Consider the following 27,291-nt stretch of genomic DNA (forward strand, 5'->3'; position numbering starts at 1 on the left):
TCCCCATGACCTTCCTGAGATTAACCCTTTGTTGCTTTGTCCTTGACAAGGACAGGAGAACAGTGTCTGGGAGGAAGAACTTCAGCGGTGGGGCAGAATTAGCTGATAGCAACGTGCTGCCTCCAGTTTTACACCGTGGTTGCATTTCTCACCTGCTGGTTCCGAAAGATGGTTTGTCTGTTCTGGAAGATGCTCTTCGTGGTGGCTGGGAGGTGGTTTGCTGTCGTCAGCTTTCTCTAAAAGATCAACACAGACTTCTGGGGCTTTCGGTTCTTGTTCCACATGTGTAGTTACTTCTGTAAACAGAATGTAAAGAATAAAAATTTGTATTATTTTTAATTTAGATTAGATTAAGCAAGATAAAAATCACTTCCTCACCTAATTCTTACCTTTCACAAGAAACTAAAGGTTTTCCTCACTTTCAGAACAGTGCTAATCTGCTTTTTAGGATCACTTTCTACCAGCTGTCCCCTCCTGAAAGCTGAAGTGTTCTGCTGAAGCAAATCTTCCTGTCTTGTCTGGTATTTCCTCTTCCATTCACCCCCCCGTGCCTCTCAGTTACTACATTCTAGTAGGGATGGCTTTTGTTAAAACTTCTCTTCTTTGAACTTTATTCCTGTCACTAACTAAAGAGTATTAGAAGGTAAGAAAGGAAAGACAATATCTCACTCCAACTCCTTCTGCAATCCGCCACAGAATCCCAGAATCAATGAGGTTGGAAGAGCCCTCTGGGATCATCAAGTCCAACCATTGCCCTGACACCACCATGGCAACTAGACCAGGGCACTAAGTGCCACGTCCAGGCTTTTCTTAAACCCCTCCAGAGATGGTGACTCCACCACCTCCCTGGGCAGCCCCTTCCAATAGCTAATGACCCTTGCTGAGAAGAAATGCTTCCTAATGTCCAACCTGACCCTCCCCTGGCCAAGCTTGAGGCTGTGTCCTCTTGTCCTAGCGCTGGTTGCCTGGGAGAAGAGGCCGACTCCCACTGCGCTCCACCCTCCCTTCAGGTAGTTGTAGACTACACTAAGGTCACCTCTGAGCCTCCTCTTCTCCAGGTCGACAAATACTGCCTCTGCCCTGTCCTATTTGCTACGCTTTGACCGTAATTCTCTCTCCGAAAGGGTAGTGTCCTTTGAGCAATCTGTGCAGTACAGAAAATCTATTGTCCACCACATGGAAAAAATCAAAATGCCTCCCTCGCCCCTTCGACGCCTATAGTCATCCCAAGGAAATGGCACAGAATTAACAACAAAGCCCATCAGTCTGGTCAGAAACTGCTGGGAAGAGAAGAACCTTTGTTTGAAAACAGCGTCCTACAGGATCTGTGGAGATCTCGGTACACGCTGAGCGTGACAGTGATACTAAAATAAGTGCTAACAGGGATGAACTAAAATGTATCTGTTGCAGTCCTAAAAAACATGCATCACTGCTAAGAATGCCAAGACAAAAAAATCATTAAGATATTCTAGTTTTACATTCTGTAAGTGAAACACCCTCGGGAAGCACTTCCTCTGTCTGTATCTTGACAGCAGAACTGAGCTCTACCCAAGGTGTTTTGTGCAAGGCACCTCATGATCTGAACTACTAAAAAAAATATGCTTTTTATTTGACTGCCCAGGGAGGTGGTGGAGTCACCATCTCTGGAGGGGTTTAAGAAAAGCCTGGCCATGGCACTTAGTGCCCTGGTCTAGTTGCCATGGTGGTGTCAGGACAATGGTTGGACTTGATGATCCCAGAGGGCTCTTCCAACCTCATTGATTCTGTGATTCTATTTCAAGCCTAAGGAAGCTTGCAGACATAGAGGCTCACCTGCAGGAGGCTTCTCCAAGGGTGACTTGTCTTTTTCAACAGAAGACTCCGATGTCGTCAGCTCTTCGGAGGCAGCAACCTTGGTGTCAGCTGCAGAGACAGACTTAGCTTCTGCAGAGGCAAACCCAGAATCCATGGCAGGAAGAGGCTTGGCTTCTGCTACAGGAGCAAACCCAGAATCCATAGCATGATGATGGTTGACTTCTGCTGCAGGGGCAAACTCTGCATCTGCTGCTGGTGCAAACTCAGAATCCATGGCATGGTGAGGTTTCGTATCTGCTGCTGGGGCAAATGCCAAATCCATTGCATGGTGAGATTTCGTATCTGCTGCTGGGGCAAACTCAGAATCCATGGCATGGTGAGAATCCACGGCATGGTGAGAATCCACATCTGCTGCTGGGGCAAATGCCAAATCCATTGCATGGTGAGATTCTGCATCTGCTGCTGGGGCAAATCCTGCATCTTCTGCTGGGGCAAACTCCAAATCCATAGGGTAATGGGATGTAGCATCTGCTGCTGGGGTGAAGCCAGTATCGGCCACTGGGGCAGATGCATCACTGACAGCATTAGGAGGCTTGGCCTCTGGTGCAGGAGCAAACCCAGCATCCAGAGCCTGAAGAGGGCTGGCTGCTGCTGCAGGTGAAAATCCAGCACCCAGATCTTGAGGAGGTTTGGTGTCTCCTGCAGGAACGGCCCCAGCTTTTTCTGCAGAAACAGAGCTGACATCCGAGGCAGGAACACACGCTGCATCTGCTACAGAAACACAGATCACAGAAATCAACCAAAAAATACAGACTGTAACTATCTGAAGTGTGGGTTTACGAACAGAGAAGATGGGGCTTTCGCTCCCTTTCTTCTTGTCTTTCAGCACCACTTGCTCCCCCCTCACACCACGGCACTCAAGTTGTACTGGTCTTTACGACACTCCTCAACGCACCCAAGTGCTTTTCATACTACAGCTTCATGTGCCTTGTTTTGTATCCTTGCCTACAGTGTCAGACATCCGTCTGCTCCTAACACACATCAGCCAGAAGATGCATCGTTTTGGTTTGAAACTACCCCATGCAACGTAGCTGGCAAGAGACCAGAGCTGCTGGATCTGCTGCGAGCGACACATCCCAACAGAACACGTCCAGGAACCACCATGAGGGGGTTTTCCTGTCTAGCAGGACACAGAAACTTCTGGTGTCACCTTTCTGAGCCCAACTGTGTACTCCAACAGCAGAAAAAGCCCTGAAACTTTCCAGAGCCACAGAAACTTTCCAGAGCCACACGCATTTCACTTTAAACACTGTTTATGCTGTTCACGGGGATGGTGCCGCAGCCTGAGCAGAAGCATTGGCACTCTTGACACACAAGACGCCGTCATCCAGTGAATCACCAACTGCCCTTTATTCTTTCATGCCCAACTTGGCCTCCTCCATTTTTTACATAACACCTACTAAACACAAGCTGTTAGATTCAGGCAACTGGCGATAGGACAAGAGGACACAGCCTCAAGCTTCACCAGGGGAGGGTCAGGTTGGACATTAGGAAGCATTTCTTCTCAGCAAGGGTCATTGGCCATTGGAAGGGGCTGCCCAGGGAGGTGGTGGAGTCACCATCTCTGGAGGGGTTTAAGCAAAGCCTGGACATGGCACTTAGTGCCCTGGTCTAGTTGCCATGGTGGTGTCAGGGCAATGGTTGGACTCGATGATCCCAGAGGGCTCTTCCAACCTCATTGACTCTGTGATTCAAAATAATGTTTGTCACTTACAGTACAATCAAACCTTTGGATCTAAATTCTTCATAAAATCCCCTTAAAGGAGGTTTTTTTCAGCCAGTTTTAATGTTTCAGCTGTCCAGAGGGAAGTTTTTACAAATTGTCAAAAGCCCCAAGCACTGGATTCCTCTTCTGCAGCTATTAATTCCAACAGCCCCCAGCACTACCCATACTCTGCGTAACGCAGCACCGTGACCTGACCAGCTCAGATATATTGCTGAGTAGATGCTTAAAAATAAATAATAATTTCTGCTGATTGTTTGAGTCACATCTAAAAATATCCTCCCCGAACAATGGAAAAGATATTAAATCTTAAATTAGATACTGAAACTGAAAAAGGAAAGAAATTAGAAAAATGGAGAACGTCCCTTTTCAAATAGCACTTCAGGATCCATTTAGATGAAACCAATATTCCAGTGAACCAAACCACTGTGTACTGGCCCTCCTTTGGTTTTGCTTTTTTTTTGAAGTGATATCATGATCCTCTCCAAAAGAAAATGTAAAGATTGTGATTTTACAGAAGAATAAGACAGTAAAGAAATAGATATTAAAAGTAGCATGGATGCTCCCTGGTGAATCATGGAAAGTACTGGAATAAAGCACGAAGAAACTAGACAAGACTGGTGCAAAATGTACCATGAGTTTGATGCTGTGTATGAGAGAGAGTTTAAAATGGAGAGTTTTTAAGGTATTTCTACATACCACCAGACTCGTGGTACAACCATGTTCTTGACACACCCTAACATTTCTCTGGAGCTCAAATTTTGAGAAATTAAAGAATCATTAAATCAGTTACTGGGCTGTGACACCAGTTGTTGAAAAGTCAAGTAGACTTGTTATTTCTCACCACCTTCATTCACAGAATCAACCAGGTTGGAGGAGCCCTCTGGGATCATCGAGTCCAACCATTGCCCTGACACCACCATGGCAACTAGCCCAGGGCACTAAGTGCCATGTCCAGGCTTTGCTTAAACCCCTCCAGAGATGGTGACTCCACCACCTCCCTGGGCAGCCCCTTCCAATGGCTAATGACCCTTGCTGAGAAGGAATGCTTCCTAATGGCCAACCTGACCCTCCCCTGGCCAAGCTTGAGGCTGTGTCCTCTTGTCCTGTCGCTGGTTGCCTGGGAGAAGAGACCGACCCCCCCCTCGCTACACCCTCCTTTCAGGTAGTTGTAGAGAGTGAGAAGGTCTCCCCTCAGCCTCCTTTTCTCCAGGCTAAACCCCCCCCGGTCCCTCAGCCGCTCCCCATCACACTTGTGCTCCAGACCCTTCCCCAGCCCCGTTGCCCTTCTCTGCACTCGCTCCAGCACCTCAAGGTCTTTCTTGTCGTGAGGGGCCCAAAACTGCACCCAGGATTCGAGGTGCGGCCTCACCAGTGCCGAGCACAGGGGGACGATCCCTGCCCTGGTCCTGCTGGCCACACTAGTGCTGGTACAAGCCAGGATGCTGGTGGCCTTCGTGGCCACCTGGGCACACTGCTGGCTCATGTTCAGCTGCCATCGACCAACATCCCCAGGTCCTTTTCCACCAGGCAGGTTTCCAGCCCCTCTCCCCCAGCCTGTAGCGGGGCGGGGGGTTGTTGTGGCCAAAGTGCAAGACCCGGCACTTGGCCTTGTTGAACTTCATACCACTGGTCTCGGCCCATTGATGCAGCCTGTCCAGATCCCTCTGCAGAGCAGTTCAGGTATCAAACCTTTAGCCACAACAGAATTTGCTAATACCTTGCTGTGTTTCCTTTGGAAGAGGCAATCCCATGCCTTTTTCCACCCTTACAGCTTGCTTATGAAGGGCCTAAACCCAGCACCAACCTTCAGATTGGGGCAGCTTTACCTGATGCCGCAGCCTTTGGTCCATGAGGAGCTTCAGCCTCTCCTGGGGACGCTGTTACTGCAGTAGGAACGAAACCAGGAGCCACTGCTGCAGGGCTTTCGGGCAAATTCCACTTTATTGCTTCAGTCGCTGCGGGGGGCACTGGGCACACAAAACAAAGTTTGATTAAGCACTCAGAAAGATCTTGGCAAACAGCTTTCTCTTCTGGAGGGGCCAGGATGTGAATCACCCTCTCAAGGTGCTGCTGGCAGCAGCAACCCTGATGAGGAAGCTCCCCCGTTTCAGCATCCCAGTCGGATCAGACCAGAACTGAACTGTTTTTTATTGCCAATTTTCAGGGAAGTCATTTGTGCAATACCGAGGAAAACACGTGTATCTTGAGAGAAGCAACTGCTGTGACAAAGTTTGGGGACGTTCAGTTACAAAGCACCCCAGTTCTATGCCGAGCCCTAAGTAGAGCCACCAGCTCCAGAAACACTTTCTGCCTAGGCCCCGTGTTAAACTACCCTCTTCTTTCATTAGCCATTGGAAGGGGCTGCCCAGGGAGGTGGTGGAGTCACCATCTCTGGAGGGGTTTAAGAAAAGCCTGGCCATGGCACTTAGTGCCCTGGTCTAGTTGCCATGGTGGTGTCAGGGCAATGGTTGGACTCGATGATCCCAGAGGGCTCTTCCAACCTGAGTGATCCTGGGATTCTTTGCTTGCTCACCAAAATTGGCAATAAAGATCCCATTATGGATCAAATATCGCAATATACATGCAACTGCAACGGAATTATGCCTCAGTGGAGCTTCCAACAATTTAACTGTAACCAGAATCTAGAGATAGCAGGGCTGGAGCCCCTCTGCTCTGGACACAGGCTGAGAGAGCTGGGGCTGTTCAGCCTGGAGAAGAGAAGGCTCCAGGGAGACCTTCTAGCACCTTCCAGTGCCTGAAGGGGCTACAGGAAAGCAGGAGAGGGGCTTTTGACAAGGGCATGGAGTGATGGGATGAGGGGGAACAGTTTTAAACTGGAAGAGGGGAGACTGAGATGAGATGTGAGGAAGAAATTGTTTGCTGTGAGGGTGGTGAGACCCTGGCCCAGGTTGCCCAGAGAAGCTGTGGCTGCCCCCTCCCTGGCAGTGTTCAAGGCCAGGTTGGATGGGGCTTGGAGCAACCTGGGCTGGTAGAAGGTGTCCCTGTCTGTGGCAGGGGGTTGGAACTGGATGGGCTTTAAGGTCCCTTCCAACCCAACCCAGTCTGTGATTCCATGATTGGACAGAACACACAGGTTTGTAACTAGAATTTAGTTTAAAATTCTCTTGATTGTGCATGAGCCAAAATTATGTTTGTTGGTGCCCTCAGCGGCACCGACCCCTCGAAGCAGTAAACACGAGTGCGCTGACACCACTCAACTCAGCAGATTTGACTCTCACTGTCTACAAAGACTAGAATCCTTCCCAGTAATAAAGTTCCAGTTTTACAGTTTCTTTTCAAGAGTAAATTTTATTCACCCTATTTATTATTTTAGTGTCCAGTAACACTTGACCACACATCCCAACTGGAAATTAAGGTACCTTCACTGCAATGGAGACGCACAGAACGGAGACTCAGTCTGGAATCCACCGAGCTTGCTACTGAACGTAGTGTTTTGCACACACGTCTGCTATCTTCATGTCCCAAACCCCATGAAAGGGCATGTGTTCAGGTGGTTAAAGCCCTGCTACAACACATGCCCCAAAAAGGGCATGACGCTAATATTTACTGACTTGGAACTGCATATATTAAATTTGTTACCCTCAATTAGAAGTAAACAGTCGATGTAAACGCAGGGTTCTCTCCACCCCTTACAGCACTAAACCACAAAATTTGTATTAAGTAACATCTCTCTAATCAATTTCTATCCTAAATTGATTTGAGAACCAGAAACAGCGTTTTTCTTGGTCAGGTCCCACTTCACTCCATTGGTGCCTTTTGTTCAGGCAGACAAGAAGAGCAGCTCTGCTTCTGCTGTTCAGAAACTCTCTCTAGACATTTCCTGCAGATCAAGTCAAGACTATTTTTACCTGGTGGCTCAACAAAGTAAGAGGCATCTGGTCCCTTCACGTCATGCTGAGCTCCCACCCAGTGTTCTTCAGGCACTAGGGAAAACAAACACACTTAGTCCTGACACTGACACCACCACTGCTTTGATTTTCCAGTTGAAGGTATTGACTCTGCTGGTTTGTGAGTTCATTCTCAGGTAACTTTTCAGTTCCCTTTAAGAACGGTACCAGAACATCATGTTCTTCTGTGATTAGTCCTACTGAAAGCTTGCATCAGAGTTATAACCAGCGCTGACCCCAGGACCAACAGAGCAAGTTCTTTGCTCAATTTTTCTGTCTCTAGGTGGCCCTGCTTGAGCAGGGGGGTGGGACGAGATGAACGTCCCAGGTCCCTTCCAACCTGAACCATTCCGTGATCTCCAACATCTTCAGAACATCCACACTGAACCAAGAACTGTCATTGCCAACAGGGTACTTTCTAGTCTTGTCTCCTTTTATATATCAACTCCCCCACCAAGATTCTTCAGGACTAGGAAACCAAGATTTTCCAGCTGCATGCCCCTCAAACCCAGCCAGCAAGACAGACTGTAACAACAAAACATGTTTCTTACCTGCTTTGTCTTGCAGGAATTCTGCTGTTGAATCCAGGCCAATGAAGGCTGATGGGTCTAGAGCCTCTGCAGGAGGATACAGGGGCCCAAAGAAAGGTTGTTCAGGTACCATCATAGATCCATGTGGTGCTAAAGAAATAAAAGGTCATTTGTTAATCACTATGAAAGTCAACAGAGAAAACATCACAATCTGCCCATCAGGGACAAACACCGAGGAGGAACTCACCATGGATGTCTCTGGAAGCATCAACATGGTCCGTGAACAGCGGCACATTCTTCATGTCAGTAGGAAACGATAAATCAGGCAGATTCTCCCCTCTGTGCATGCTGAAGGGGTCTGGCAGGAGACAAGAACAAGGCCAGTGTCACCACACAGGGGGAAGACATGATGCAGAGGATGATTATTTAACCAACAAGATGAAGATGCACCTGACACCACCACCAGACTTTCCAGGGAAAAGCTGCTTTCAAGTTTATTTACCAGAGGCAGATACCTCCTTAATTCGAATTTATGCCCGATAGTAAAGCACGGTTGCTCAGGCTGCTTCCTAAGGAAAGTTGAGATTATGACTGTGCATGGAGAACCCGTCTTCTCCTCTCGAGGAGGAAGCCTCTGTCTCTGCCCTGATGGCCACACATAGCTAACCAGAGCCAGGAGCACCGGCCGAGCTCCAGAGCAGTTAACTCACCAGCAGACCAAGGACAGCCTGTGTAAGCTACAAGCTCTCCTCCCCAAGAACAGCAGACCAGTACAGACTGACTGGTGGGCTAGTATTTTAACCCAGTCACCAGCCAGAGAGCAAAATAACACATTTCCCAGTGTCGCAGGCAGATGAGCAGCCTTCGCCCTGAGCTCCAGACCAGATGCGCTCGGGAGGCTGTCATGATCTTTAGTCCATGTTTGCAACTTGTCTGGTATCAGCTTTGGTTGGTCTAACGTGCATTAGCTTTGTTCTGCTTTTGGTCCATGTTTTAAGTGGATCTATCACAGAATCACAGAATCAATGAGGTTGGAAGAGCCCTCTGGGATCATCGAGTCCAACCATTGCCCTGACACCACCATGGCAACTAGACCAGGGCACTAAGTGCCATGGCCAGGCTTTGCTTAAACCCCTCCAGAGATGGGGACTCCACCACCTCCCTGGGCAGCCCCTTCCAATGCCTAATGACCCTTGCTCAGAAGAAATGCTTCCTCATGTCCAACCTGACCCTCCCCTGGCCAAGCTTGAGGCTGTGTCCTCTTGTCCTAGCGCTGGTTGCCTGGGAGAAGAGGCCGACTCCCACTGCGCTACAACCTCCCTTCAGGTAGAACCACGCTGGGCTTTGTCAGATGGATTATTTAACTGAAATGCCATGAGTCAGAGAGCAGAGAGGTGCCCTCACTGACAGAACAAAATGAAGAAAAGATGACCCTGCCGTGAGTTAGTCACAGTACAGTAAGGGTATGAGGAAGGAAACGTGGCATTCCTCTCTCAAACAAATTATCCTGCAGTTCACAAACCCCTGGATGTGTTTGATGACCAACGGCTCCTACCACATCTCGCTGCCTTGTGCCAGATGTACATGGCGCTTCTCTCCAGACAGGCACAGCGGAGCAACGAGAGGTTTCGACTCAAGTGGCCTCTTGCAGACAAGTGACATTTCTCACAACTATCTCACACGTCGCATTACCCATGAGCTGCAGGACTCTCTGTTCCCAAAATGGCTGTCACACCCCGACTGTCAGACACCACACAGATTTCTTCCCGTTAAGCACAATTAAAAGGGGTTCAATCGACGGCTGATATTAATTTTTATGTCAGCCAAACTTCAAATGTTCTCATGCCCATGGTGCTCCAAGGTGTCCAGAGCAGGTGAGCTGCATGAATTCTTCCATAAATCTATCAGAATATTTGAGATGCCAAGACAATGTCTTGCTTCAGAGCAAACTGTAGAAAATCGTCATTTCAAGCTGTTTAAAACAGTATTACCCAGACTAAAGAACTGCCTTTTTTCCAATTTAATAAAACGCCAAAACCAAATCATAGAATCACAGACTGGGTTGGGTGGGAAGGGACCTCAAAGCCCATCCAGTTCCAACCCCCTGCCATGGGCAGGGACACCTTCCACCAGACCAGGTTGCTCCAAGCCCCATCCAACCTGGCCTTGAACACTGCCAGGGAGGGGGCAGCCACAGCTGCTCTGGGCAACCTGGGCCAGGCTCTCACCACCCTCACAGCAAACAATTTCTTCCTCAGATCTCATCTCAATCTCCCCTCTGTCACTTTAAAACCCTTCCCCCTCGTCCCATCACTCCATGCCCTTGTCAAAAGCCCGTCTCCTGCTTTTCTGTAGCCCCTTCAGGCACTGGAAGGTGCTAGAAGGTCTCCCCAGAGCCTTCTCTTCTCCAGGCTGAACAGCCCCAGCTCTCTCAGCCTGTCTCCAGAGCAGAGGGGCTCCAGCCCTCGGAGCATCTTCGTGGCCTCCTCTGGACTTGTTCCAACAAGTCCAACTCGATCCAAAGAGATTCTTAACATATTACGAAGCCAGACAAATGTTAAGAACCTGAGAGTATTGTTTCTAGACAGCTGGAGGTAAGATCGACAAAACGTTTATGGAAGTTTCTTTTCAGCTCACTCCCACAGACACTCGTACCCTTCGCTGTTCAGAGACATGGCTCCAATTTGCCAATGACTGTGGACTAATAAAACTGTAATTATTGAGGCCAAAAGAACACTGGGTGATGGGCTAGGTATGTAAATTGCTCCTCATCAGCAAGTTCGTCATCTGGCTATTGAGCATAACCACATCCACATCCCATTCTTTCATCTAACAAAGCAACGGGAGGGAAAAACCTCACAACTGGGCTTGAGAAACTAGTGGCTGTTTTTTTCCAGCTCTTCCATGAATCATTTCTTACCCTTGTAACAATAAATAACTTCTTCACAGAATCTCCTAGTAAAGATGAGACTCAGCTAGCAAGAAAATAATTTAGTAAGCAGGTCTACAGCGCTCAAAAATATATAACAAAAAGTTTCATCCTGTTTCAGCCAGTATCTTCCCCAGGTTTCTTGTCTGTCACAGTCTGGGCAGCACGTACATTTCTGATACCCTCAAGAGCAAGTAATTTCCCATAAGCTTTCTCAAAAAGAAATGGGTGAAAGTTGTTGGGTGAAAGGGTATCTTCTTGCAGGGACAAGTTCGACAAGGTTCATCTAATTTTCAAGAGTCAGCAGCTCCACAGGCTGCCTCTGGAGCAGCCCGACCCGCATTGCAGACACAGCTACGTGACAGCTGGGACCGGCGTTTCTGAGAGCCAGGGAGGACAGTTCTGGTGAGGTTTGCACCGCGAGCCACAGTACTTGAGAGCGGTGAAACTGTGGGAGTCAACCAAAACCTGCTATCGCCATGGGAGCCAAGCCAGGGTGAAATCTGCCCACCCACACCCTGCGTACTCCAACACACCGGACTAGCAACTCCGTTTTTAACCAGGTAGACTGTGCTCGAGGGCAAGTTAGGGGCCTGATGTGCTACGTTAACTCTGGTGTCAAGATGTTATGCATTTTAGGAAAAGAGCAACACATCCTAAAGGAGAGGAGGGGGCCAGACTCTTCTCAGTGGTGCCCAGCGACAGGACAAGGGGCAACGGGCACAAGCTGAAACAAGGGAAGTTCCACCTGAATATGAGGAGGAACTTCTTTGGTGTGAGGGTGCCAGAGCCCTGGCACAGGCTGCCCAGGGAGGGGGGGAGTCTCCTTCTCTGGAGATATTCAAACCCGCCTGGACTGACCCTGTGCAACGTGCTCTGGGTGACCCTGCTTGGGCAGGGGTTGGGCTGGGTGATCTCCAGAGGTCCCTTCCAACCCTTAACCATCCTGTGATTCTGTGAAGAGGGTCCTGAGCGCAAGGCAGGAGAATAAAACCAGCCTTAGGGACAGAGGCTAGGGCTGTGCCATGTTACACAACCGAGAAAAGGTACTGCAGTCATACCAGCCATCTCCATGGGTTGGAATACGGGCTGCGACTCAAAGCACAGGTCTCTGTCATCCATCGTCCAGGAGTCATTGTGAGCGACAAAGTCTTTGTAAGCCAGCTTTTCATCCATGATTTCTCCTGGGAATACTGAAATTAGAGAAGAAAACGACACAGTCAAAAGTGCAACATGAAGCTAAAATATTTCAAATAGATCGTTGCATGATATGACATTCAGAGGGCAACAGATAACATCAACTGTAAGCCAAGCCAGAGACCATGAATATTCATTTTTAACTGCTTTGATCCAACTCTTCAAACATAAGAAACAGAATAATGGGAATTTCTGCATTTGATACACACGTAAGAGCGAGAGCGGACTCACACGTCACTGTCCTGATTTCAAACGTTGGACAATTCACATCATCTTTAGGGAGATTTTTCATTAACAGAAGAGCTGGAACAACCCCGAGAGCCCGAACTCGCGAGGCTGAGCAAAGCTTTCAAGTCTGTCAGCACAGAATCGCTGAAGACAACTTGCTCAGCAGGTCACAGCGGGGAGGAGGGGAAACCAAAGCCCTTCACTCTCCTGCCCAGGCATCGACTTGTGTGCACCAAATCTGACCGTATTTACAGAAATAATAGTACCACCGCAGACACACAGGCCCCACGGGATGGTTTTCCTCTCTGTTTCACTAGGACGACAAACTCCAAATCATTTAAGTGAATAACTTTTCCCTGAATACCTCAAAAGCCTTTATTTGTATATCTTCATACATCACGCTTCAGCTTAATCTTCCCCCAGTTCACAATAAAGACAGTTCCCTGAACACATCAACACATCAAAGCCTGATGGGTTATATCTGACTAAGGAAAATGTTAATCCTTTTTGCTGGCCCATGTTAAAAACAACTGCACTGAGACTAACAGCCTCCAGCACTCTGAGATGTTACAGACTCAAGTATTCTGCTACCGAAGCCTTGGTGGGCACCTTTCACAGCCTATAAATGCCCCACAGAAAAAAGCATGGAAATAAAGAAGTTAGACTACACAGAACTATTTAAATAAGGTTTGTCATGAGGAGTATTGAAAATATGCAGATCAGCCTCTTCCTGAAGTCCTTACAAGCAGTTGGAAGATGTTTAGAAAAGCAAAGCAAGAAAGCTCAGCTGTGAACTGAGACACCCTCCAGCAGCAGCACTAAGACACGCCGTGGGCCCTCCTCTTCCTCACCTTCTGTGCCTGGTTTAGTTTATTTGTTAATAACGTCTCCACTTTGCTCCAGCCAATTCACTTCTCCCAGTGTAGCACCTTGGGATGAACTAGTGGATAAGCAAGAGCCTGTAGCACCCCTGCTGGTGGCACCAGCGTTTGAAGTTGGGTGTCCCACAAGAAACAACCGAAGTGACACGCTGGAAACGTGCTTTTTTTCCTACTGAAATTCAAAATACAGAGAACGCTGCCTACAAGACGCGGGTTGGGCACTGACACACCATGACAGCATAGAATCACAGACTGGTTTGGGTTGGGAGGGACCTTAAAGCCCATCCAGTTCCAACCCCCTGCCACGGGCAGGGACACCTTCCACCAGACCAGGTTGCTCCCAGCCCCATCCAACCTGGCCTTGAACACTGCCAGGGAGGGGGCAGCCACAGCTTCTCTGGGCAACCTGGGCCAGGCTCTCACCACCCTCACAGCAAACAGTTTCTTCCTCACATCTCATCTCAATCTCCCCTCTTCCAGTTTAAAACCGTTCCCCCTCGTCCTGTTACTCCATGCCCTTGTCAAAAGTCCCTCTCTTGCTTTCCTGTAGCCCCTTCAGGCACTGGAAGGTGCTAGAAGGTCTCCCCGGAGCCTTCTCTTCTCCAGGCTGAACAGCCCCAGCTCTCTCAGCCTGTCTCCAGAGCAGAGGGGCTCCAGCCCTCGGAGCATCTGAACGTGGGCACTAACTATGGGAAACGATATTATGCCCTAACAGAAGACCACAACTGTAGAAAAGTTCCTATTCAGATTCTGATCCAACAAAACAAATAAAATACATTTATTTTTTACCCTTATGTGCACTCCGAGGGCCAGAGAATGGGAATTCAAAGTATAATTCTAGTAAACACAAGATCTTCCACTACTTCACTTCTGTGTAAACACCACCAAGAGAAAGCGCTGAAGAACTGCTTGGGAATAAATTAAATTTCTGATCATCAGCCGAGTTATTCCCACCTCGCATCCTACAACCCCGCAGATGCTCCAAGCATCCTAAAGCAGTGCTGATCTGGCAAGCGGACGCTGCTTTTCTGCCAGTGCCTTTTAGCTATTCTTGTGCTAAATGACTGCATTTGACATGGTTGACTTCAGCACAGAGGATGCAGCAGCTTCCCGGGCCAAGCTTTACAACAGCTCTGCTTCCCCTCTGCGAGGGACGAGGTGTAACTACGTGCAGGCAGGAAGGGTGACACGGCGTGAGGTTTAACAAGGACAAGAGCCAGGTCTTACACTTGGGCCACAACAACCCCCTGCAGCGCTACAGGCTGGGGGAAGAGTGGCTAGAAAGAGCCCTGGGGGTGCTGATGGACATGGGCCAGCAGTGTGCCCAGGTGGCCAAGATGGCCAATGGCATCCTGGCCTCTGTTAGGACTAGTGTAGCCAGCCGGTCTGGGGAAGGGATCGTCCCTCTGTACTGGGCACTGGTGAGGCCGCACCTTGAATCCTGTGTCCAGTTGTGGGCCCCGCACTTCAAGAGAGATGTTGAGGTGTTGGAGCAAGTCCAGAGGAGGGCGACCAAGCTGGGGAAGGGTCTGGAGGGTCTGACCTGCGAGGAACGGCTGAGGGAGCTGGGGGTGTTTAGCCTGGAGAAGAGGAGGCTCAGAGGTGACCTTAGTGCAGTCTACAACTACCTGAAGGGAGGTTGGAGAGCAGTGGGAGTCGGCCTCTTCTCCCAGGCAACCAGCGATAGGACAAGAGGACACAGCCTCAAGCTTGGCCAGGGGAGGGTCAGGTTGGACATTAGGAAGCATTTCTTCTCAGCAAGGGTCATTAGCCGTTGGAAGGGGCTGCCCAGGGAGGTGGTGGAGTCACCATCTCTGGAGGGGTTTAAGACAAGACTGGACATGGTACTTAGTGCCCTGGTCTAGTTGCCATGGTGGTGTCAGGGCAATGGTTGGCCTTGATGATCCCAGAGGCTCTTCCAACCTCATTGATTCTGTGATTCTGTGAAGGCAATAACCCCTCATGCTCAGCAGAAACATCAGCCTCAGCAACACTGGCTGATCCAGGAGTCCAAGGGTAGCTTAAAGGCCAACAATTTAAGCAAGAAATAGTTTATTAAGATAGACGATGATCCTTTAGATTTGCAAAGTACTTTGAGGATAAAGTGCCACTACATGTGTCAAGAGACGTTATTATTTGCGATTATTTGTGGTGCAGAATAGCAAGGGAGTTAATTATCTTCTATTGTAAATTGTTCCGGACAGGAGCCTGTCATTCATTTGTCTATAAAACTTCATTTAAAGCAAAAAAAACAGGAGACTGTAAATGTCCTTGTCAGTGTGAGGAAGAGGCCTGGGAGCAGTTAAGAAAATTGGATGTGAACTTTCTCAAAGATGACTTGAACTGATTTTGGGATTGGACTCACGCTAAGTCTGATCAGCTGCAGAGCACACACCCATTGAACTCGAAATCACAGAACCACAGAATCAATGAGGTTGGAAGAGCCCTCTGGGATCATCGAGTCCAACCATTGCCCTGACACCACCATGGCAACTAGACCAGGGCACTAAGTGCCATGGCCAGGCTTTGCTTAAACCCCTCCAGAGATGGGGACTCCACCACCTCCCTGGGCAGCCCCTTCCAATGGCTAATGACCCTTGCTGAGAAGAAATGCTTCCTAATGGCCAACCTGAACCTCCCCTGGCCAAGCTTGAGGCTGTGTCCTCTTGTCCTATCGCTGGTTGCCTGGGAGAAGAGGCCGACTCCCACTGCGCTACAACCTCCCTTCAGGTAGTTGTAGACTGCACTAAGGTCACCTCTGAGCCTCCTCTTCTCCAGGCTAAACACCCCCAGCTCCCTCAGCCGTTCCTCGCAGGTCAGACCCTCCAGACCCTTCCCCAGCTTGGTCGCCCTCCTCTGGACTCGCTCCAACACCTCAACATCTCTCTTGAAGTGCGGGGCCCAGAACTGGACACAAGATTCAAGGTGCGGCCTCACCAGTGCCGAGTACAGCGGGACGATGAAATGTTTTAACTAAACCTGTCAGCACTAGAGTACAAATACACATTGGTGTATCGCTACTATTAATTGATCTCACAGGGGAAGAATGTAAAATTAGGGTCACAATAGAATGGTAAATGGTTTGGGTTGGAAGGGACCTTAAAGATCACCTAGTTCCAACCCCCCTGCCATGGGTTTACCATTAGGTAAACCAGAAGTAAAACCTCCACTTTTTTTTTTTAAGTAGACAGGTTGCATTCGTGCCTTTTGTTAAAGAGGAGAGGAACCTCCCTCAACCACACACCTTGCTGGAAAAGGAACGAGCAGGACAGCAGACAGAAAGAAGTATCGAGGGAAACATTCACATGAGACATCAGATGAAATGAAGCTCCTGGAACAGTTTAACAGAACTCTATGGGTATTTGCAAACCCTTCGTTCAGGCAAAAGCCCCAAAAGCCAGATGAAAGATGATTCAAAAGCAGTTGTGAATTGCCTCTGCCAAATCATGAGGAAGACAAACCACAGACTTGCATCTTTTTCATACAACATTTTCCTAACAGATGCTAATTAAAAAAAACCAAACCAAAACCACCTCTGCTTTGCAGCAGGAAAAGGGATGGAAGGAGGAACGCAGCCAGCAGCGGGCACAAGGCTGCCGAGACCAGAGTGGAGTTTGCTCCCCACACCAGCCACGTGCCTCTGCCCCACTCATGTCACTGTGCGGGTGCCGGTGACAACACAAGTGGAGAACAAAGACTGCTGCATCAAAACAAGCGTTAGCAAAACCTCCCTTGCTATTCCCAAAGGGGTTTGCAACATCACTTGCCACACAGCTCTGAAGTGGAGACTTCCAGCTTGTCTGTCACCCTCACCCCATCCCAATATTCAGTTCCTCCTTCTTCAAGCAAGCTTGGTGGAACGTAAGAAACATGATCCCAGTCCCAAGGACTGTAGAAAAGAGGATTTTTCAGTTCCAAACCCAGTTCTGCAGACCCTCCTAAAACACACAGTCTGCACGTGATCTACAAATAAAAGACATAAGGAAACAGAAACGACCAGCCAAACTCTTACAACGATCAACCCTGAAAGTGCCTACTAATATGGATCATCAACAGATCATAGAATCACAGAATCACAGACTGGTTTGGGTTGGAAGGGACCTTAAAGCCCATCTAGTTCCAACCCCCTGCCACGGGCAGGGACACCTTCCACCAGACCACGTTGCTCCAAGCCCCATCCAGCCTGGCCTTGAACACTGCCAGGGAGGGGGCAGCCACAGCTTCTCTGGGCAACCTGGGCCAGGCTCTCACCACCCTCACACCAAACAATTTCTTCCTCAGATCTCATCTCAGTCTCCCCTCTCTCAGTTTAAAACTGTTCCCCCTCGTCCCATCACTCCATGCCCTTGTCAAAAGCCCCTCTCCAGCTTTCCTGTACTCAACACAAAATGTACATTTATCAGACCCCACAAACCTGTAGATTTTAGCCAGTATTAAAGCTTGCTGATAGTTGAAAATCCAGTTACAACTGTTGATCATATAAAGCAGTGTAGGATTACAGCTTCCAAAGTCTCGCTTAAAGAAAAAAATACCATTAACAACATACTTCCAAAGCCAACTTGCTTCTGAAAGTACAAACATGGATCCCATGCGAGCAGCACCTTCCCTGAACCGATCCCACGGCAGGTTCCGGAGAAAGAGCGCAAACCATTTACAGGGCTGCTGACAGCGTGGGTTGGTTGGGTTGATCATCTGCTCTGCAGAGATCAGCGCGGTCACACAAGCCAATTCAGAAGCTAATCCACCCAGAACAGCACATCTGGCAACCTGCAACATGGACGCCCCCAACACGGGCAGCCCGCTGCGCTCTGGCCTGCGGGAGGAAAAAAACCCTCTGCCCACGATCATGCAGGACAGCAAGTAGGGAACCTCCAGCAAGGAGCACTCCTAGTAGAGCATCACCATGAAAAGCCTTTCTGCTGTAGGAGATGCTGAACTTGACAGGTCACTGAGCAGATCTCTGGCTAAAGGTTAAGGATCACAGAATCACAGCCTGGTTGGGGTTGGAAGGGACCTCTGGAGATCATCCAGCCCAACCCCTGCCCAAGCAGGGTCACCCACAACACGTCGCACAGGGTCGTGTCCAGACGGGTTTGAATATCTCCAGAGAAGGAGACTCCCCCCTCCCTGGGCAGCCTGTGCCAGGGCTCTGGCACCCTCACACCAAAGAAGTTCCTCCTCATATTCACATGGAACTTCCCGTGTTTCAGCTTGTGCCCGTTGCCCCTCGTCCTGTCGCTGGGCACCACTGAGAAGAGTCTGGCCCCATCCCCTTGACACCCCCCTGAGGTATCTGTGAGCATTGATAAGATCCCCCCTCAGTCTGCTCTTCTCCAGCTGAACAGCCCCAGCTCCCTCAGCTTCTCCTCGCAGCAGAGATGCTCCAGCCCTCTGACCATCTCCGTACCCCTCCGCTGGACTCTCCCCAGTAGTTCCTTAAAGTATCTTCAAAGTGACTGAATCTGCAGCCATGACATGTCCCTGCCAGCACCAGGCCAAGCAGAGCAAGAGAAGCTGAAGAGCTTCACTCCTATAGCTGATGGCAAAGCTCATCTGCCCATGTCACTGCACTGGTTCGGTTCCTTACATGGATGCCATGTTTGCCTTGCTGAAATCACCACCCAAGACCAACAGTTATACACGTCAACTTCTGCTTCCCATCATGTGGATTCATGAGATATTTGCCTGCATGTCCTGCATGTCACCATCTCTGGAGGTGTTTAAGCAAAGCCTGGACATGGCACTTAGTGCCCTGGTCTAGTTGCCATGGTGGTGTCAGGGCAATGGTTGGACTCGATGATCCCAGAGGGCTCTTCCAACCTCAATGATTCTGTAAATTCTGTAAATTCCTCTCTGATTTTTTTTTAGGCACACACACAGAGGTACTACCTTCAATACACTAACCAACGGTATCATACAGGATGGGATGACGTGTGGAACAGCAGGTAAAAACCCCTACAGGCAGCCAAGACGTTCTGGGTTCTCCTTCCCTTGCTTGGGACACGGATGCATCACGTAGGGTAAAGGATGCAGAAGCCTCACCGTAAAGGTTACACAAGGACCTCTCCAAAGGTGCTCGGTGCCCCCTTTCTGCACATGGGCTTCAGAGTAAACGGGAAGTCCATCACAGGAAGATCTTCTCAATATTTTATTATCAGTGTCATTATTTTGTAAAATAGAATATTGTCTAGTTCAGTTCAGAGTGAGGAGCCTTAAACTCACCGTAAATGAGTATTACAGACAAGCTTCACTAATATCCAAATTCCAAGGGATAAACACAGACAAACAACTACGTGGAAAAGGCTCTAGACCAGCCTACCAAAGAAGTTCACACATTTTTATCCCAGAGGATAAAACCTCAAGATTAAAATACACAAAGCTGGCACCCTTGATGCAGAAGAATTCATCCAGACCAGAACCATCAAACTCGTTACTTTCTGCCCAGTGACTTCCCTCCTGTCAAACTCAAATACAGGCAACTCTATTTCAATTTTTTATTTTTTAAATAAAAATCTGAGGGAAATTGAACACTGGACAGGTTGTCCAGAGGGGTTGTGGAGTCTCCATCCTTGGAGATAACTCAAAACCCAGTTGGACAGAGCCCGAGCAGCCTCCTCTGGTTTCCCTGCTTTGAGCAAGGGGGTTGGACTCAAGATGTCAGAGGTCCCTTCCAGCCTCCAAAGCCTTCGCAGGCCCTTCAGATGCTGCTTTTGGAGAAAAAGCCTCCTCTCCTTGCAGAGGATAAAGGTTTAACTACCAGGAGCCAGTGCTGAAACCAAATCTGGCTGAGATTACTCAAAATACTTTAATTTGCTGCAATGAGAAGGAAATTAAAATCCACCATTGAGTCAGATGGGAAGAAGATCAGGAATGTATTACAGGTCCTCAAGAGGCCACAGGGCATTTCAGATGGTGCTGACAACTCAAGAAACATCTCACTGCTTTCCTTCTGCAATCTCATGCTGTTATGTAAACCGGAGTGCTAAAAAAACTCAGTGACTGTCAGAACCAGCGTCTCCTCACTGAAAAGACGCAAAGTCAGTAACTCTAAAGTTCAACACAAGGTTCACATTTTGCCTTCAAAAAAAAAAATGTACAAGGGATTAAAAAAAAATACACAATTGTTACAGTTTATTGTACAGCTTTTTTCCCTTACTTATTACAGAATCACAGAATCAATGAGGTTGGAAGAGCCCTCTGGGCTCATCGAGTCCAACCATTGCCCTGACACCACCATGGCAACTAGACCAGGGCACTAAGTGCCATGGCCAGGCTTTTCTTAAACCCCTCCAGAGATGGTGACTCCACCACCTCCCTGGGCAGCCCCTTCCAATGGCTAATGACCCTTGCTGAGAAGAAATGCTTCCTCATGTCCAACCTGACCCTCCCCTGGCCAAGCTTGAGGCTGTGTCCTCTTGTCCTAGCGCTGGTTGCCTGGGAGAAGAGGCCGACTCCCACTGCGCTACAACCTCCCTTCAGGTAGTTGTAGACTGCACTAAGGTCACCTCTGAGCCTCCTCTTCTCCAGGCTAAACACCCCCAGCTCCCTCAGCCGTTCCTCAGAGGTCAGACCCTCCAGACCCTTCACCACCTTGGTCGCCCTCCTCTGGACTCGCTCCAACACCTCAACATTTTTCTTCCTAAAGAGACGTTTCTCCAGCCATAATTGCTTTGTGATAGATTGAAAGCAAGAACCAGAGCTGCACAGAAAGCACACCTCCCACCCTCAGCTCTAATTGCTCTACAAGCAATGTTTGTTCTCATGCTCCTGCTTCCCGTTGGGAATGTCAGATGCTCAGGAAGTGAGTAATTTGTTATCACATCTCCGATGTTATTGGAAAAGTCTTGCAGATGGCTGACAAGGCTCCGGACTGCAAGGCAGGACAGCTTCCACCAGATACTCTCTTTAGATTCCTCCATCTAGAACCGCACTCGATCGACTCTACAATTTTTAATAATGAAGGCACTCGAAGTCCTATTGTTATTCAGCCTGGAGAAGAGAAGGCTCCGGGGAGACCTTCTAGCACCTTCCAGTGCCTGAAGGGGCTACAGGAAAGCAGGAGAGGGGCTTTTGACAAGGGCATGGAGTGACAGGATGAGGGGGAACGGTTTTAAACTGACAGAGGGGAGATTGAGATGAGATCTGAGGAAGAAATTCTTTGCTGTGAGGGTGGTGAGCCCCTGGCCCAGGTTGCCCAGAGCAGCTGTGGCTGCCCCCTCCCTGGCAGTGTTCAAGGGCAGGTTGGATGGGGCTGGGAGCAACCTGGTCTGGTAGAAGGTGTCCCTGCCCGTGGCAGGGGGTTGGAACTGGATGGGCTTTAAGGTCCCTTCCCACCCAAACCATTCTCTGGTTCTATGACTTCTCTTACCCATGAAGCGTTACTCTGAGCAGGTCTCTGTTTGGTGAACTAAGAGAAGGACACTTGTGTTTTCTGCAGGACGATGGGGATTCCAGGAATGCTGCCTGTGTCATCAGGCGTTTTAAAACCAGGCACTTGAGGTATGGTTGAATGTTTTTACTTTTTGCTGTTCTTGAGCTTTTTGTTTGGTTTTTCTTAACTGCTATTTTGGAGAGCCAAGTGATACAACTAAGCCAGTTCTACTGTTTCACTTGGGGTTCCTTCCTCAAGCCGAGGGCCTTCTGCATATCCTTAGTAGTGAATATTTCAACCCACAGCCATGCAAAAAAACCCACAAACCTGTTCAACCAGCCTAACACAAGATGCAGACAACATAAAAGAACATCTCTAGGTATAGAAACCCCAAAGCAATAACACCAAGACTGAGTCTGCTAAATCACTGTCCCATCCCCTGGCCCTGGATCCAGCCTCATTATTGAGGAGAACATACAAGAAGGTAGCTGAACATCTTGACACACTTGCCACGAGCCAGTGACACTGCAGTTTGCAGCAGCGAGTTGTGACCCAGAGCGCTGTCATCCCTTGTTCCAAGCAGGGAAAAGCTATTTCCCCTGAAAGGGCCGTTACCAAATTTAAACAGCTTTAGACTGGTTCAGGGAACGCTGCAGCTAAACACATGATTAGAACTTCTTCCAGCGGGGCAGGGGGAGAGGCTGGAGCAGCATCTCAGACGTGGCAGTGGCACATTTTGAGAAGACTGACCGTGCTCCAGATTAAACCAGGGTCAGAAACTCCGCAGCACTTCACAGAATCCCAGAATCAATGAGGTTGGAAGAGCCCTCTGGGATCATCGAGTCCAACCGTTGCCCTGACACCACCATGGCAACTAGACCAGGGCACTAAGTGCCATGGCCAGGCTTTTCTTAAACCCCTCCAGAGATGGGGACTCCACCACCTCCCTGGGCAGCCCCTTCCAATGCCTAATGACCCTTGCTCAGAAGAAATGCTTCCTAATGTCCAACCTGACCCTCCCCTGGCCAAGCTTGAGGCTGTGTCCTCTTGTCCTATTGCTGGTTGCCAGGGAGAAGAGGCCGACTCCCACTCCACTATACCCTCCCTTCAGGTAAGGTCACCTCTGAGCCTCCTCTTCTCCAGGCTAAACACCCCCAGCTCCCTCAGCCGTTCCTCGCAGGTCAGACCCTCCAGACCCTTCACCAGCTTGGTCGCCCTCCTCTGGACTCGCTCCAACACCTCAACATCTTTCTTGAAGTGCGGGGCCCAGAAATGGACACAAGATTCAAGGTGTGGCCTCACCAGGGCCGAGTACAGAGGGACTTCAGAACAGAAGCCTTCAAGAAGAGCAGAAGCAGCAGCAAGGAATCAGCATAAGGATTCGTTCAGCAAAGGTCAGTGCTGAGCTTGATGCTCAAGCCCTTCGAACATGGGTACATGAAGGCGTGAAATGCCACCCTGGAGGGGTGGAAGGGCTTTGGTTTTCAAGGGAGACAGGTTTGGGGTCCTTTTCCTCCAGGGCAATTGAAGCAGTCTCCTGAACAGGGACATGGGTGTCCCCTAAACCTCTGAGGATGTGGGTGGGGAAGGATGAGAAAACATTACGCAAGAGACACCCCAGACCCAAACGTGCAACCCAGAAGTTTGGAGAATGAGCAGGATCTACAGATGCTGTGCACAAACAGCTGGTAACGTGTGAGCCCTCACCTTGGGACGTTTGCTGCCAGGTACCTCTCCGGTACATGGTGACTCCATGGAGCTGAGGACCAGAGGACCCCTCAGCAGCATGAGGTCCAGGAAGAACCATGATGTGGCTGACACGACAAGCTGGTCCCTGTGACATGTTGTAGGGAACCCCGGGCTGCAGCCTGGAATGAGGCCGACAGCTAAAGAGGGTTCAGGACACCATCAACACAGAAAAGCAGGTAAGACACGAGCTTCTGCCATTCTGCAAGTAGGACTGGGGCTTTCAAAGCACAGTGCTGCCCACCCCCAGGAGATCCAAGATCCAGAGAGTGGACTTAAGAAAAAAAATGGCTGAGAGATAAAAAGCCAGTAAAATTCTTTAAGAAAATATCCCCTACAGACCATCTGATGATGATTTGGTAACTCATGCTGGGGAACTCCAACCTTCTTTAAGCTTTATCCTTCTGCACTGAGACCAGATCACATTTATCCAAACTATCATGAAAAACAAGCCTGCAAATTTCTCTTCAGCTACACACAAAGTGCTTCTTTATGTTTAAGATCATAAGGTAGCACAGGATTTCTTCTCATTCCATGCCCCTACCAGACAGACTAACCAATTCCTGTTCTCTTCATGAAAAAAGCTTTACATTTGAGATGTCTTTTCATGGGTCGGTTAAACATCACGCATCCCCCATGTCCCCAGATTGTCTTCCATTTGCCTGCTCGACAGACACTGGGCAGAGCTACCCAGCCAAGTCATCATCGAAAGCAACTGGAGCAGAATAACTGCCTCTACCTCCTCACTCCTGCAAGGACACGGCCGCTGCGCTTCTGTGCTGAGCCGCGTTGCAGTTGTGATCTGTTACAACGCCCAAGTTTTCTCCTGACAACCTCCAAGTGCTTTTCTGGTGAATTCTTTCTTCAAATGTAATCAGGGCCACAGAAGAAAACAAAACTAAGTAAATGCACTCACGGTCCCTATGGAACGGTCATGATATCCCAGTGTGTTCTTTTGAAAGTCAATATTTACAAAGAGAAGCACGTGCAAGAAGAAGGTCCACCACCATATGTGAAGTGTCCAGTCAACTACTTGAAAGTGATCCACTCATAAGTACTTTTCAAGAGCTATTTCTCCAGCTGAGGAGGGCACAAAACTGGCAGTCTCTTCTCACAGAATCAATGAGGTTGGAAGAGACCTCTGGGATCATCAAGTCCAACCATTGCCCTGACACCACCATGGCAACTAGACCAGGGCACTAAGTGCCATGGCCAGGCTTTTCTTAAACCCCTCCAGAGATGGGGACTCCACCACCTCCCTGGGCAGACCCTTCCAGTGTCTAATGACCCTTTCTGAGAAGAAATGCTTCCTAGTGCTTCTCAAAACTTTTAACAAGCAAACTAGGAAAATGGGGTCACGTTAAAGAAACACCCTCATTCACCACACCCCATATTACGTACACCTCACCTGCTACCTTGTCACCACACCTGGGACCTTCTCCCCCCATCCCCATGAGTTCAAGGCAGCTGCCCATGGTTCGGTGGCTGATCTTGCTTATACTCTTGTCGTGTGTAAAGACTTGCTATTGAGGCCTCTGCTACAACCCTGTTAAACAGCATTACTTATCAAATCAAATAATAAAAAACAGAACTAAAGGAGACAGGCTGAGAGAGTTGGGGCTGTTCAGCCTGGAGAAGAGAAGGCTCCGGGGAGACCTTCTAGCACCTTCCAGTGCCTGAAGGGGCTACAGGAAAGAGGGAGAGGAACTTTTGACAAGGGCATGGAGTGATGGGATGAGGGGGAACGGTTTTAAACTGAAAGAGGGGAGATTGAGATGAGATCTGAGGAGGAAATTGTTTGCTGTGAGGGTGGTGAGACCCTGGCCCAGGTTGCCCAGAGAAGCTGTGGCTGCCCCCTCCCTGGCAGTGTTCAAGGCCAGGCTGGATGGGGCTTGGAGCAACCTGGGCTGGTGGAAGGTGTCCCTGCCTGTGGCAGGGGGTTGGAACTGGATGGGCTTTAAGGTCCCTTCCCACCCAAACCAGTCTGTGATTCTGTGATACTAGGAGACAAGGCTCTGAACACTGCAGCCTTTTTTGCAGCATCATCTTCTGTTCCATCTCTGTTTAACAGTTTTCTTTCAACCTTATGTCTAATAAATCAGAAAGCTCCTTCTTTTTGACTCATGTACTTCCGTAGTTGTACATCGTTATGTACCTTAACCTGTGTGGGTTTTAAATCTCTCGAGCTCCAAGTCCTACCTTCTGTTTTTATTAGTTTCCTCCTTTTTTCCTGACCCTTTAAAGAACGCCTGACACAGCCATGTTAGTTACAGTCTACGAATGTCTTGCCTATACACACGAATCATTTGCCTTCATTATTTTTTCAGCACTTCACACAGAATCAATCAGGTTGGAAGAGACTTCTGGGATCATCGAGTCCAACCATTCATCATCCCAACACATTTAACTCATGAGATCCCTCACTGCCAAGATGAATTTAAATTCACTTTCCTTTTCTCCCCGCTGCTCATACCTTTACTCGCCTAAAAATACCCAATTCTATCACATTTACTTGCTTTCCACCTTATCTTCTCTCCTTTCCTTCGTTCAGCTCTCGGAAGTAAAAACATGCAACAGAGACAGCACCAGCTCACTCATTAACCCTTCTCCTAGTCAAAAACATCCCAACAATTTATTTCAGATATTCCCAATCATAAGCCAACACTTATCCCCAAAACCAGACGCCCAAAGCTATTAGCGAGGTATCCACTCACAGACTGGTTTGGGTGGGAAGGGACCTCAAAGATCATCCAGTTCCACCACACCAGGTTGCTCCCAGCCCCATCCAGCCTGGCCTTGAACACTGCCAGGGAGGGGGCAGCCACAGCTTCTCTGGGCAACCTGGGCCAGGCTCTCACCACCCTCACAGCAAACAATTTCTTCCTCACATCTCATCTCGATCTCAGAGGAGTAAGAATGTTTTATAAATGTGCACAGAGTCCAGGAACTCTGAAAAATTTTAATATAACACTGCTTCACATTCAACCCCACGGTCCTGGTAATTCCATCCCCAGAACCGTTAGTGTTTGATTGCTGCTTAGATTGAAAACGCTTCATTTCTTTTGACCTACATATATGGGCACTTTCACTCTTTCCCTGCCTGCTTCATACAAGATGCAGAGGAACCATTCAGAAGTGAAAATATATATTGTCACTCCTGAGATGTATAAATATATACATATATATGTAGACACACACATATATATTTATATTTTCTGCTGCTTCCCGAATCCCATCTGTGGGTGCATGTACACAGAAGTCCCCATATGCTCGTTCTGCAGGACGAGATGGTGATAATGGAAATAAGTGCTTAAAAATAGCACATTTCCCTTCAGCATTACAGTCGGGTTTGTTTAATGCTGAGATTATGGCTCTGCTTCTCAGCCTGTGTTCACATGCGTCGCAGTGACCTACTTTCCGCTTTTAAAATCCCATGGCAAAAGCGGCGAGCTCACATGAGGAATCAGCAGCAGTCAAGAGAAATCTATCTGCCACGTTTGTAATAGAGTTCTGTGGCCATTAATTCCAGCTAGTGTCAAACTAATGACACGAGGGACATCAAAGCATGAGGCCATTTACATAACACTAGAAGAATCGACAGTTCTATTACTATTTATTCAGGAAGCTTCTGCTTCGAGGATGAGGAAAATGACGTGTTGTCTCTGCTCTTTTGAAAACATAATTTACAGCCTTGTGAAGAGTCAGCTGGTTTTCTAGGAATTTTTGAACTTCTCTCTAAGGAGGTTTTGAGGTGCTAAATAAACCTTGTCAATACTATTTTCTCTCTGTAAAAGTAACCAATAAAGTACCTTTATTCATGTAGACAAGTCACAGAATCACTGAGGTTGGAAGAGCCCTCTGGGATCATCGAGTCCAACCATTGCCCTGACACCACCATGGCAACTAGACCAGGGCACTAAG

At 48.6% G+C, this 27,291-nt stretch overlaps 1 protein-coding gene across 8 annotated transcripts in view; it reads right to left on the minus strand.

Moving 5' to 3' along the window:
• The window catches only part of MAP4 (microtubule associated protein 4), a 182,055-nt gene that overhangs the window by 64,448 nt on the left and 90,316 nt on the right, over positions 1-27,291 (minus strand). For 7 of the 8 annotated variants that reach the window (XM_068404388.1, XM_068404386.1, XM_068404390.1 and 4 more), the window contains exons 5-11: positions 12,009-12,140; positions 8,266-8,376; positions 8,040-8,168; positions 7,450-7,524; positions 5,407-5,547; positions 1,813-2,565; positions 153-296 (exon numbers count right to left, since the gene is read on the minus strand). In XM_068404388.1, coding sequence (XP_068260489.1) covers positions 153-296; positions 1,813-2,565; positions 5,407-5,547; positions 7,450-7,524; positions 8,040-8,168; positions 8,266-8,376; positions 12,009-12,140 — 1,485 coding nt within the window. The remainder of the gene's footprint in view (positions 1-152; positions 297-1,812; positions 2,566-5,406; positions 5,548-7,449; positions 7,525-8,039; positions 8,169-8,265; positions 8,377-12,008; positions 12,141-27,291) is intronic. The other variant, XM_068404385.1, reaches the window with a different exon arrangement.

This window comes from Nyctibius grandis, chromosome 7, assembly GCF_013368605.1.
Source record: "Nyctibius grandis isolate bNycGra1 chromosome 7, bNycGra1.pri, whole genome shotgun sequence".
Lineage (NCBI taxonomy): Eukaryota > Metazoa > Chordata > Aves > Nyctibiiformes > Nyctibiidae > Nyctibius > Nyctibius grandis.